A 13,058-nucleotide genomic window follows, 5' to 3' on the forward strand; every position below is an offset into this window, starting at 1 on the left:
CTTTAGGGATTTACTCCAACCTGCAATTAAGACGTGTGGTGATGAGCACATCTGGGGGATCGAGGCCTTTTCCCTGCGCCCGAGCGGCCGGGTAATAACAGAGCTAACTGATAGCGACTGACGCTGCAGGAGGATGAGCAGCGCCGCCACAAACCATAATGTCACTGCAGTCAGAGCAGAGATAAAATAGATATGCCTTTTTGTTGTGGGGAGTGAGGCAGCCATCTTTTGCCTGTTGAATTTCCAACCAAGAAGGCTCCATCTCTTCTCTGACCTGAGCTAACTGGGGGAGCCTGTGGCGGGCAGTCTGTGTGTCACCTCGCTGTCGTTAGAGCATCTGCAGCCACAGAGGAACCATAAAAAGAGCGCATACCTAGCTTTACTGTCCCCAGAGCTCTGCAGACTCTCCCGGACGGTAAATATTATCCCTAAGGTCGCCAATTTAACCTTTTTCACCTGAAGACCTCGAGACGTGCCCTTCCTCGTTTGCCTTCGACGCTGCGCTGGTGTCTCAAATCTTCATGATTTACGGAGATTGTGACAAAGCAACCAAAAGTCAGCGGCTGCCTTATTTACACGGTTACGCACCAAATTCAGCGTTTGACTGAAAGCTGAGAAATGTGTTTATTTGAGGGGAAGGAGGGCTGGATTGGTTTTGTTTGCTTTTCGGCTGTTGTCTCAGCGTCAGCTCTGCCACCAACAGGGGTTCACTGCTGTTTATTTGGACACCAGCTCTGACCTCTGACCTCTCCAAATGTGGGGCTGATCCTGCTCACAGCTACTGTGTTGCCAATAATTCTTCCTGGTGGAGAAATGTTCTGTTTTATATGTAAACAACATTTTATGGGTCTCAAGGGGGAAAGTAGTTTTGTACAATGAGTTAAACTCAAAAACTACATTTCTTCTCGTCAAGCTTCAGATATAAAAAAGTTGGGTTGTTTTCACAACTGATAGTCAGGTTGACTTGGTTTGATTGGGGACTAAAATTGCAACATTTGTTACATTTTCAGCTGTTCCCCTCCTCGCCTATGGTGGCGCTACACCAAGAACCACTGAAGGAAACGACACAATAAGTTGTGTAAGCAGGAGGGTGGACTTCCACCACTTCCCTTCAGCATGGTGAAAATAATCTTTTAAGTTCCCTTCCTATCTAAATGTTTCTCCAGGGTGATTTTGGTGAAATAATCTTTAAGAGTTGTCATCTCTTAAAGCATCTAAGCTTTTTGCGGTGGAGAAATTAAATCTGTTTACTATGAATTCACATGAGGACAATAGTTGGGAGGAGAACTTGAAAGAGAGTAAGAAATAGAGAAGTGAAGCATATTTATCCAGAAATTCAAATATAAATAATTCATTTACAGTTTCAGAGCAAAATGGAATTATTTTAAAACAAACTTGTGAATATAGGAAGCCATTTGATCCCAATGTGAATACTGAAAAGAATGCAAAAAAGGCCAACAAAACAAATGTCAAGGATGGACTTGAGGACAGTATTAACAGCTGTACTAAAACAAAAAGAAAAATACAAAAGTGCAAAGAAGAGTGGGTCACAATTCTACTAAGAGACGTAATAGTTTGCTCACCAGTTTTTACAAGTGCTGGATGCCAATTGTTGCTGCCAATAGACGTTTGGGGGGCAAATTGTTTTTCATAGGCCAGGTTGGTTTCAAGTGTTTTTTCTTGGATTTGAGGTGCTGGTGGTCTTTGTTGGCAGTAATCAGGTGGGAAATAGAGAAAAAGGGAGGAGGGTTTTTTTTCTTTCAAAGAAAAAAGTTGGAACTGCATTTTTTATTCACTAAAGTTAACTTTGACATCTGAAAAATGTAAATGTGAGTGTAACAGATGAATGTTCCTCAGGATATTCACATTTTCAACATAACTATCACTTAAAGAAAAAGACACACACAGTGCAGTCTGGTTTTTTTGTCCAAAAAGAATACTTTTATATTATACATGTCAAAGACAATTTTTTTAGAGTAAAGGTTTTCCCAGAAAAAAAAAAAAATTACTATTTCTGTAACAACGGCAGAACAAGTCAAAAACATAACCAATAATAATAATAATAAAAACAAAGAGTATGCATTTTATACATATGTAAACCTGGAACAGCTTGTTTTTGAAGCACAGTGGTCATGTACAGAAAACTGGCTTTGTGTTTTGTTTCTTAGTGGAATGGACGATGGTAACAAGGAGCTTTAAAAAAAAAGTCCAGATGTGACAAAGACCCTAATCATCACCAAAGTGCACTAAAAAGGATAAAAATGTCCTCTGAATGTCACATCGTACCCAGATTTATAACAAAGCCTCCTTCTGTTGCTGCGGTTTACAAAGCGCCCCACTGGAACAGCTTCTACATAAATACAATCAAATCTAAGGTTAGATACTGACTCTACAACTCCAGGTGTGATGACTCCATATGCTACAGGTAAAAAGCACCCAAAGTCCACCTGAACGTGAAGTAAAAGCCATCAGACAGTTTGGATACAGTGAAAGTACTAATGTCCTTCAGTGCTGGTATGTGACCCGGGACGGACGGACGGACATGCAGACAAACATCATGCAGAGAGAAAAGAAGAATGGAGTGAAGTTCGGTGAGACCACCCGAATGAACTCTCAGTTCTCTGAGCCGTCAGAGTCAAAATAAAAGCAGGTCTGCCTCTGGATAAATGGTCACTCTAATATAAAAGGAATGTCGTGTTTTTTTTCTCCTTCTCTTTTCAGTAACTGGACATTGTTTTTAAGACTAACTGTGAAGACAGACGGCGCTAGTTTTGGCTGCGTTCGAGAAACCAAAACATAAAGCAGCAGGAAAGCCACAGGAGTTCTGGGAAGGTTCTCCTCCAGTGAGTCAACGCGTGCAGAGACATCCTCGGATCCAGCGTGAGGTCACGTTCACCTCAGCCCGACCTCGGTCACCTCTGTATACATTCGATATGCACTCGATAAGCAGGCCCAGAGCTACACAAGAGCTCACAACAGTGTGTGTTTTGATTAAAAAACGGGAATGTAAAGAGACGTATAAAAACTGATGTCAGCCAACGTCCTGCTGCAAAGGTCCTGTCAGATCCGCTTCTAGTTTATAAAAAGCTATTTACATTTAAACTGTCATTTAACTTTATAAGCAGGTTAAATAAAAATATGTATTGATTTCATTCCTCTTGTTAACCGTGTAGCTTTTAATTTCCAGAATCGGACATGATTCAGGCCCCTGGAGATCAAATACATTCAGCAAAAAAAAGAAAAAAAAAAAAGAGAGAAGTTGTGCTGAAATGTTGCTAATCAGCAGATATTATCCCAAGGTAATACGTTTGTAAAAAATTATATCTGACAGTTATTTTTTTTTGGTTTTTGCTAGTTAAGACAAAAAATATTCTGCTTTGGTCTTTTAGACCGGAGAGCTATAAATCCAACCAAAGGAAATGAATGCCTGCAAAATCAGCATAAGTCATTTAAAAAGTATTCTGGTAAGAAAAGAAAACTTATTACAAAGAATCACTGAATCACACAGGAGGACAAATGTACCCTTCAGTCTTCAGGATGACACTATAAACCTTAAAGGGTCAGTTCAGAGTTTTACCATTGGGGTTCTGTGGACAGTTTATGAGCAGTTAGTGTCTGTCCTACAGCAGACGGCTCTCTAAAGTACCTCAGTTTAAGTGATAAAAAGATTCCAACCATACAGATGAGTCTACAGCTCAGTCAACAAGAAAGTGGATTTGTGCCATCAAAAAACAAACAAAAAAAAAACTAGTGGCTCTAAAAAGTGTCATTTAGGTTTTTGTATCCCAACAAAATGAAGCAATTATAATTTTCAACATTTTTCTACCTTTAATTTGCGATATGTCGTGATCAGTTTCACTGTAGACAAACCAACAAATCTATCAGGGTGAAAACAACATAGTCACATTAATGTGCATATCTAATACTTTCCAAACCTCTTACTGATTTAATTTCAGGATTCTGTGTTCTTGAGTTCCCAACAATTATAAATAAAATCTGGTGATTTTGAAACAAAGCTCAGATGTCCTGGTGAGATATTTCTGAGAGTTGCTTAAATGTTCTGCAATCAAAATGGCCTAATTCTTTTACAAAGGTATCAGTCAGGAGCAGAGCAAAAAAAGAAAATTCACTGCATTTTTAAATATATATATTTAAAATGCAGAAGTAAAACTGCTCACAAACACTAACAGTGTCATTGAAGAAGCTGAGGGAATTTCCATGAATTCATTTTATCTTGAATAAAACATCCAAACCTGCTTAAAACCCCTGAATCTAGTGGCAAACTTGAGCTGCAATGTCTTTGGCACAAAAATACAATCACCAAAATAACACCATATCTTCAATGAGACGTGGCGGCAGCATCATGATGTGGAATTACTATTCCTCACATAAAACTGGGGTTTTTATCAAAGTGGATGAAAGAATGAACGACTTTAAATACCAAAATGTTCAGGTGTCAACTCGACAGATGAAGAGGGATTTTACTTTCAAACACAAACTAAAATAAGAAAAATTTAGTTTGTGCAGAAGAGGAATAAATTGGAATGATCTCATTTATAGGTGAGCACATTTCTGCAGGTAATTTTCTCCCCAACATATATGATTTTATCTTATATTTTCAGATTGTACAACATATTAAAGTTGGAATACATTTTTAAAGGGCTCATCAAGGTGCTGGCGCTTTAAGAGCAGTTTCCACTTTTTAGACTGACTTCATTTTACAAACATAAAAGTTCAAATCTGAGCTCTGTCTACTGCAGGTAAGACTGACCGCTCATGCGTATCAAAAAACGAATGCTTAGAAAAACAAGAGGAAAAATATGGGCCAAAAAAAAAATCTAAATTCTAACTGATCATTTCAGAAAGGTAAATTGAAAATCTACAACTACAGCCAAACAAACAGCATCGGAAACATGGAATGGTACAGATATGTGCATGAATATGTGAGGCATACTGTAACAGTGTTTGTGGTACCCATCAGATAAATAAAAGCGATAAATCATCACTTGTGAAAGACGAGTAAAACAGACAGAAAACGCTGCTAGAAACGTCAACAGTGACCAAGGACAGCCAAGGTGCTTCAGTAACAACGTTAAAACGGGTCGGCTGCACATACGACCGATAGAAACCATCAGTGTTGTTTTTTTAAACAAGATCAAAGTGTTCAGTATGTATAGATATATAATATACTTTCTTTTATATATAAATCTACTATAAACAGACAGTAAATACACAATTATCCATCATTTTACAAAGTAGAAACATTTGTATCCCAACGTTCCCACCCCACCCACCCCCCGAAAAAAACCCATAAACCCAGAAATGTTTTCATACAACGTCCACTACAAAACAGTTTGAACCTTCACCTGTTGTGAAGTATGTCAGCTTTACAAAGTAACAGAGAGAAACTGTGAATAATGAGCACAAAAAAGTCATCAAAGGTCACAGAGGAGCAACAAAACCAGTGAGGTTGTTGATGTTTGTGGCAGGAATCCTCAGCAGATCGGCCACAGGTCAGAGTTAGAAAAACAAAACGCGTCAGGTTTTCCAAAAGACAGGAGAGAAAAAAAAAGATGGATGATTAAAAACTGATACAGAAAAGTTGAACCAAGCATGGTGTTTGAAATTAGAAAGTGTGAAGTGTAGTCATTTAAAAATATTCCCATATTTATGATCCTAAAACTAAACATAATCCTGGATTTCTGCTGTAGAGGTCGATTTTATTCTCCATCTGCAGATTGCAACCAGCAGATTAAGTGAAGAACTTTTTCCTCATCGCTTTTAAACAAGAAAACATTTTGGCCTTAAAGTGGTGTTCAGTCTACAGCTTCTTACTATTCGAGAAAATATTGAAGCAACTAAAGCCAAGAATCCCAGTTTACCTGTTTATACCATCGTTTTACCACATGGCATTGATTCTTAGAGGTGTGAAAAAATGGTGGGAGGAAACATAATATCTAAACCAATTAATATTTAAACAGGCTTAATAATGATCAATCATTATTGCACTGCTTCATCTTGATGATGAAAAACTTGTGTTTCAGTGTATATGAACAGGCTGAGATGTTCACCAACCTGCTACACGGCACCTGACATTTGGAGAGCAGATGTGCTTCTAACAAGGACCTAAAGATGTTAAAGCAGCTGCGAAAGGAAAGGCAGCTGCAGATCACCCCTCTGGAAAATCCCAGGTGGGACGGTAAAAACAAATTGGCCCAGTCGAGAGTAATTACACTCCTCAATAATCTTTAAAAAGTGACACAAATTCTACCGTAGAAACTGTCACTGCCGGTGTGGAAAACAGCAGAAGCTACACAGTTTTGGCTCCAGTATTGTATAATAAAGAAGATTTTAGATTTTATGGTCCAAAAACAAGAAAAAAATACATTTCAGTTTCTCCTTTTAAGCCTTCTTACACTCATCTCTTACTTCTGGGTGAGGACTACCTTCGAATGTAACAAAGGGAGAGAAAAAAGCAGAAATGGAGGGACAGACAGTAGACTGGCAGCAGAGTAATAAAGGCCAACATGCTAACGTCCTGGAGTCTATGTGCCGGAAACATGCAGGCACGTCACGTCTTGCCAGGACAGAAACTTCGGAGAAGATTCCTTGATCCAAAATCCATTCTTAAGGCAAAGCTCTTTATGAGGAGCTCAACAGAAAATCCACTGATTAAAAAACAAAACAAAACAAAAAAAGGCACAGACATCTGTTACTCTCTGAATCCTTGAATCTTCTGTAACTTTACCTCGGAAAAATGCAGGATATTCAACACACCGATACCTTGAAAAAGCAGGAGTCCATCCTTTAGTGCAGAGTCACATTAACAGCTAAGGTGGTTTTGATAAATCACAAAAAAACAACAAATAAAACATGAGAAGTAGACGACTGCTGTAGGTCTGGTACGGTTCAGACTGGCAGTCAAAATGTACAAGTTTAGTGTTTTTAAAAAGCACTGGAGGCTGTCGCTGTAGAATAACTGGCTCTTGTGTCCGACACGGTTAATGCTGCCGCCCTGTGTGCAACTAACTGGCGTAAGCTCATCATCCGCCGTCTGGTTCCTCTGCAAGAGCCACTTTTGTCAGTTCCTGGTTTTGTCCCAGGGAGAAAAAGGTCTGATCGTTTCCAACGACGGTGAGACAAAGGAATCTACGAGGGATCCAGGATGAGGACTGATTCAGCGCTGAACACTGGTCTTAGTGGTCGAAGGCTAACCATGTTTGTTTCTTTTACATGGGAGCTTCCTCTTCCATCGGCTCCTCTTCAGCCCTTAGACAGAGAACGCCATAAGGAGAGAAATGTTACACACAGCGTTGTCACATTCTGTGAACTTATAATCTTTCATGTTAAGGTCATATTTCAGGCATGTTTTGTAGTTTTACAGTATCATTTTCTTAATTTTAAGATATAAAGACCTTAAGTCTTATGAGATCTTTTGTTTTATTTTCACGCTGTTATTTCATGCATTTATTTCTCTGGCCATGTTAGCCAGAGAACATATGACCTTCAGCTCATTTTAAAACAATTACATCTCACTATCCAGAGCTTTAAACATTATCTAAGAGAAATATTTGCAGAAAGCAAACACATAATAATGAACTGTGTTTTAGTGAAATATATAAATACAATCGCAACTAGTTCTTTACGAACACAGGAAGTGGGGTCTCAGACGACCGTACAGCGTCACGCCACAGACCTTTTTCCAATGTGCTTGTTGGCGACAGACAGTGAAGCCATGGCTGAAACGGTTTCAGCTTCCTCCACGTCACGCTGCAGCGCTTCATTCAACGACCAGCCGAGGGTGGAGGCAGAACGCTGCAGAGAGGGCCAATATTTACCTGCAACAAACAGAAATAAAAACAGGATGCAAAAGCTGTCCATCTAGAAGAGATCTGCAGACCATGAGCATGAGTTTAATAAATTAAATTAAAAGATTTTGGATGTGAAGTGCAGTGTCTACAGATTTGAAAAACCTGTAAAAATAAATTTCCCCTTTTGGCATTTTTTGTGCAAAAGGGACAAAATTTTATATTTCATTGTTTTATATCAAGTGAACATTTTTTAAATCTACCAAACCTCAAATATGGTGTCCATTTGAATGACTATTGTTATAATTTTCACAAAAAAACAAAGAAAAAATCTGATCATCTTTGCTAAAACTGGCATTTAAAATGGCAAAGATAAATAAATGAAATAAATACAACAATATTTGTTATTGATGGTGAGGACTGAAGTTAATAAGAGCATATATAAAACAATTTGGAGAAAATATATTATGTAATCACTGACTGATGTTTTTGGTCTGTAATAAACGAATTAAACTTGCATAACTCAATATATATGATTTCTCTGGCATGCTTTTTTTTTTTTTTAGTTACTCAATATCTAAAAAAACAGTTTTTATTGTTAAAACTGTCACGGATGACCCAGGTGGAGCCCAAAATGATGGTTAAACAAGCGTTACATGTCAAATCTTTTTAAAAAGGGATCAGCTGTTAAAAAGAAGAGATGCAAAAAATAAATAAATAAATAAATAATGACAATTTTGGTTCTTCAATTGTTTTTTATTGTTCACTATAACCCAAAAGTGGTGATAATATCACTGCTTTTCTTTCTCCCCTATGATCTGTAAAACTACTGACTTAACTTTCAACAGCAGTGATTTTATAGGTTATATGTGGAGGCATTTCGATTTAGAAAAGCCTAATTTAAAAGAAATTGACATAAAACGAGAGATGTGTATGAGCTACTGGCTGCGGTGTGAGTGATCTACTCACTCTGAACCTCGATGACTTTCTCCATAGAGCGCACAGCGTTAGCATTTGGTTTCTGGTGTAGCACCTCGTAAGGAATGGGGTCCAACTGAAACAGACAGAAAATTAGATTAAAAACATTTCTGGCTTAATGTTTTCATTTCTCTACAAGCTCCACCAGACAACTCTGACACTATGTAATGTGCTTTTACTGCAATTTAATTTATATATTCTGGAACAGATGCATAAATTACATCTACAGCGAGCCTCATTCAACATCCAGGCATTTTATTTGTTGGTATTATAGCTGCAGCTTGATAAATACTCTGTGAATGAGTTCTGCAGGTGTTCAGAGAGTTTTCTCCAAAACCCCATTTGACCCGATGCAGTCTCAGCGCGGTTTACAGGATCATTTTTGAAATGCTGACCACAACCCACTGTTAAGTCAATCCAAGAGGTTGGGAACAATCTCAAGCTGCTGACACAATAAAAAAAAATCCCGTCTGCAGATGCACGCCTCTTCCCTCTCCTCGACAGCTTTGCTACTCTTTGACATAAACTACACTGTGTGCTTTGTTCTGAGTCCCACTCGAAGGAAGCACATGGGTATACGCAGATGCACATACTTGGAAACGGCCAGTTCATACATACACCTCAGCGAGAACGGCTAAATCTATAAAAAAAAGAAGAAAAAAAAAACCCCTCCAAGCCACAATTCAGAGCAAACAGAGCTATTCCCTCAGGTGCCTTCCTAACCCGGAATGATTTAATTTCCCCTTTGGCCGACGATTCGTTCGACACTTTCACATCCCGTTTCGGCACACAGCCTCATTGAGCTCCACATTCCTCCTCAGACGGCACACATCCTTGTTCTGCTTTGTCACAACCCCAGAGGAACAGCACGCCAACATGGAAACATGGAAACGGAGACATGAAGAGTTAGAAAGAAGGGGAAGAAAAAAAGGTTTGGCTTGACATTTGGAGAGCACGATGCCAGAAAGAAAGAGGGGATGGTCGGTCTGGCGAGGCCAAGACTAAGAGTTTTATTTTAATTAAAGTAAATAGAGTATGGGAGGGGTCCACTGGGCCGAGGGAGCAAGGCACTTCGGGGAGAGATGGATACTTTAATCCTGCTGTGGCACGACAGGCTACATCATGCACTTGAGGAGTATGCACGCATTCAGCTCGTGCACAGCTCTTTTAAGTAACTTGTTACACGACGGGCTCTTTTTCAAATAAAAGGGTCCCATTAATGCTGCAACGTGAATATACTTTTTATTGCCATAAGAATCAGGGCGCTTCTTGAAGCGTCCGAAGAGCTGAGTCAGACTCTCTGGTCCAGTACTTAATTAGTTCAGAGCTCACATAAGAACAGGAACTTATTGTGTTAACAGGTATCGTCTCCTCAGAACAGGAAGAAGTCACATGTGGAGTACCACAAGGTTCTATCACGGGACTCCTCCTATATCATATCTACATGCTCCTTTTAGCTCATATTATAACAAGAAATATGATGATTTATCATAAATATGCAGATGACACACAGCTCTACCTTATATTGTCACCAGTTGACTCAGAACCCATCCAAGCACTGAAGAAATGCATTGGTGCCACAACTTTCCATAACTTTCTCCAGCTGAACAGAAACGAAACTGAAGTTGTTATATTTGGACCTGAACATAGAAACTTCTGGTCCAAAGATAATAACTGAGTCAGCACACAGCTTCAGCTATTACTGCTAGAAACTAGTGATCAGGTCTGTAATCTGGGTGTGGTGATGAAATCCGACACCCAGAGACACATAAAGACAATTTACAAAGTCGGCCTTCTGTCACCTGAAGAACACTTCCAGAATTAAAAGATTAATGTCTCAGTACGATCTAGAGAAACTCATCCATGCATTTATTTTTAGTTGCATTGATTTCTGCAATAGTGTCTTCACAGGTCTCGACTATAAACTCCACTATAAAAATCATTGAATTCATGTATTCCAGTCACACAGATCACAGGTGTAGGAATCCAAGCACCTGGGAATGCAAACTGTTTCTACAAACATAATATGTGAAATAATGGGTTGTTCTCATTATGATATTTGGTGCCTTAAGAAAAATAAATAAATTCTAAGGCTGTTCACAGAACGGTAGGAAAAACCCATGAATTAGAAACTGACACAAATGAAATGGATGCTGTATGAAAGTGGCACGACGTTCCTGTGACTGTGGCTAAGTGAGAGAAAGCAGAACTGATTGATCTTTAGCATCCTAATGTTTCCACACTGGGGGACTCAGATCATCAATCTTTCAGTCAAAGTGCACTTCTCCAAAGGTTCAGCCCATGCTGCTCCAGCTTTCCTCGGCTCCCTGTCAAAGCGAGGTCAGGGGTTCTCCGGGGTTTGCTGGAGTTCAGCTCAGAGCAGAGCTGGACGGGGGCAACTTGTCAGTTTGATTGACAGTCGGGCCTCACACTTGTAAACTTTAATGACTCTCGTCATGGTACCCCAGGGGCCCAAACTCAGCAGGTAGGGTAAAGACGCACATGAATGAGCAAAGGACACATGAAGGAATATTGTAAACAAGCCTACATTTGTTCCTGACGTCATCCGTAGCAGGAACACATTTCGCTGCTTTTACCTGCACAGTGAATGTGTCGCGGTCTTAAAAAGTCAGACAGACATGTTGGATTTAACCGATCTCTGAGGATATCTACGTCCCGGCCAACAAAACCAAGACAAGCCATGAGCTGAGTGAGAGGAATGTGGCCCGGTAAAAACATTCCTAAGGGAGGCTCAAAGCAAAACAGTGGAAAGATGAGGAATTCTACTTGTTCAGCAAAATAAAAAAGTGCACAAGGCATCCATTGTTTACCGCTTTGTCTGTGTGTACATGCTAGCAGCTGCTAAAATCGTCTGATTATGTTATGCTAACTGAACAAGGTAATCACATGCATTGTGCAAAGCAGGCGACCTTTTCAGATAAGTTTCTTCTTGGATTTTGTTTTTCTTTTGGGGGGGAGGAACAGTCGGGTCTACAGGGCGACAAGTGAAGCTGAGCAATTTTACTGTAACTGAAGAGCAAACACGCTTAATGACCTCACGGACGGCTGGCAGCAATTAGCATATTAGCTAGTTGTTTATCAAATAATTGCTAACAACCATGGTTTGGAGTTGGCCGACATCTGTACTGGAGCAATCATCAATTAGTACAGAGGTCAGAGTTCACTGGCATAGATGGAAATGCATCATTCATGAGCTATTTAAAGGAACAAAGTATTGGTGATTAAACATTAAAGAGGAAAAAAAGGGTCCGTAGCGGACATTTGTTTTTTTTTTGTTTTTTCATTTTATCAAACTCGAATAAGTGGTTTTAAACACAGAGGATATTGTTATCAAAGCATTGCTATACTGCTCACAAACAAGCTACAAAACACTACAAGTCAACACAGAAAGGGAAAAATGAACATGTCTGAGGACACGTCTCCTGCTAAATTTGCCACAAAATCAAAGTAAAGCTAACCATTAGTTAGATGTTTAAAAATAAAGTCAAAAAAGACACAAAATATACAATTTAACAGGAAATTTTAACAATGTCGAGAGATGTTGGTGGTTCATTTAGATTGAAGGGGAGTGAGAGAGAGCAAGCTATTAGCAGATAACAAGAAGGCTAAATATGTTACAAATATATTTATAATGTATATAATAATAACAACATATATAATATATATATTATGATTTTTGTATCTCCCATCACATCGGTTTAAATTAAAACTGCAAAAATCCCATAAAGCGTGTAACATGGCACCACACCTGCCTTCTTGTAAAGCGAAGAATAGGACATTCAGCCCTCATGTTTGGATCAGAGATTTTTATTACGGCAATGTTGTGGGTCGAGGAGCTTCCCAGACGATACAGAACCTCAGATGGTTTGATGCAGCACAAACACAAGCACAGCTGACCAGTTAACCCAGCTGTGGTTTAATGCCTGGACCCACTCGGCATTACCACACACAGGCCCACATTTAGCCAAGAACTAAAGTTTACTCTGGAGGGAAAACTCGCTTACTGGATAAGCTTGAAAAAACTGTCGTCCACTGGATGGCCAGGCAGGCTGTAGTCACTCACTGTTTTTGTTTAAATTTAACTTTGGAGTTGCTATTTGAGGCTAAAACCCAGCTTTAGCCGGTGAATCAAAACTAAAATAAAAAGAGTGGGTTTTTATTCTTGTCTTCTCACTCGGCTCTACACCAACATTTCCCAGCAACATTCCAAAGTCATTACAGGGACCTTACTGGGGAGCATAAAAATGCTTT

The 13,058-nt window shown here is 39.2% G+C and overlaps 1 protein-coding gene across 2 annotated transcripts in view; it reads right to left on the reverse strand.

Moving 5' to 3' along the window:
- Positions 1 to 2,727: 2,727 nt before the first annotated feature.
- Positions 2,728 to 13,058, reverse strand: part of hdac4 (histone deacetylase 4) — a 125,395-nt gene continuing 115,064 nt past the window's right edge. For both annotated transcript variants that reach the window (XM_088002372.1, XM_088002376.1), the window contains 3 exons: positions 8,778 to 8,862; positions 7,697 to 7,838; positions 2,728 to 7,269 (listed from right to left, as the gene is read on the reverse strand). In XM_088002372.1, the coding sequence (XP_087858498.1) occupies positions 7,230 to 7,269; positions 7,697 to 7,838; positions 8,778 to 8,862 (267 nt within the window). In that variant the 3' untranslated portion in view covers positions 2,728 to 7,229. The remainder of the gene's footprint in view (positions 7,270 to 7,696; positions 7,839 to 8,777; positions 8,863 to 13,058) is intronic.

The sequence above is a fragment of the Poecilia mexicana genome, unplaced genomic scaffold (assembly GCF_051168715.1).
Source record: "Poecilia mexicana isolate PSO_F unplaced genomic scaffold, ASM5116871v1 scaffold_2, whole genome shotgun sequence".
In the NCBI taxonomy this organism is placed as follows: domain Eukaryota; kingdom Metazoa; phylum Chordata; class Actinopteri; order Cyprinodontiformes; family Poeciliidae; genus Poecilia; species Poecilia mexicana.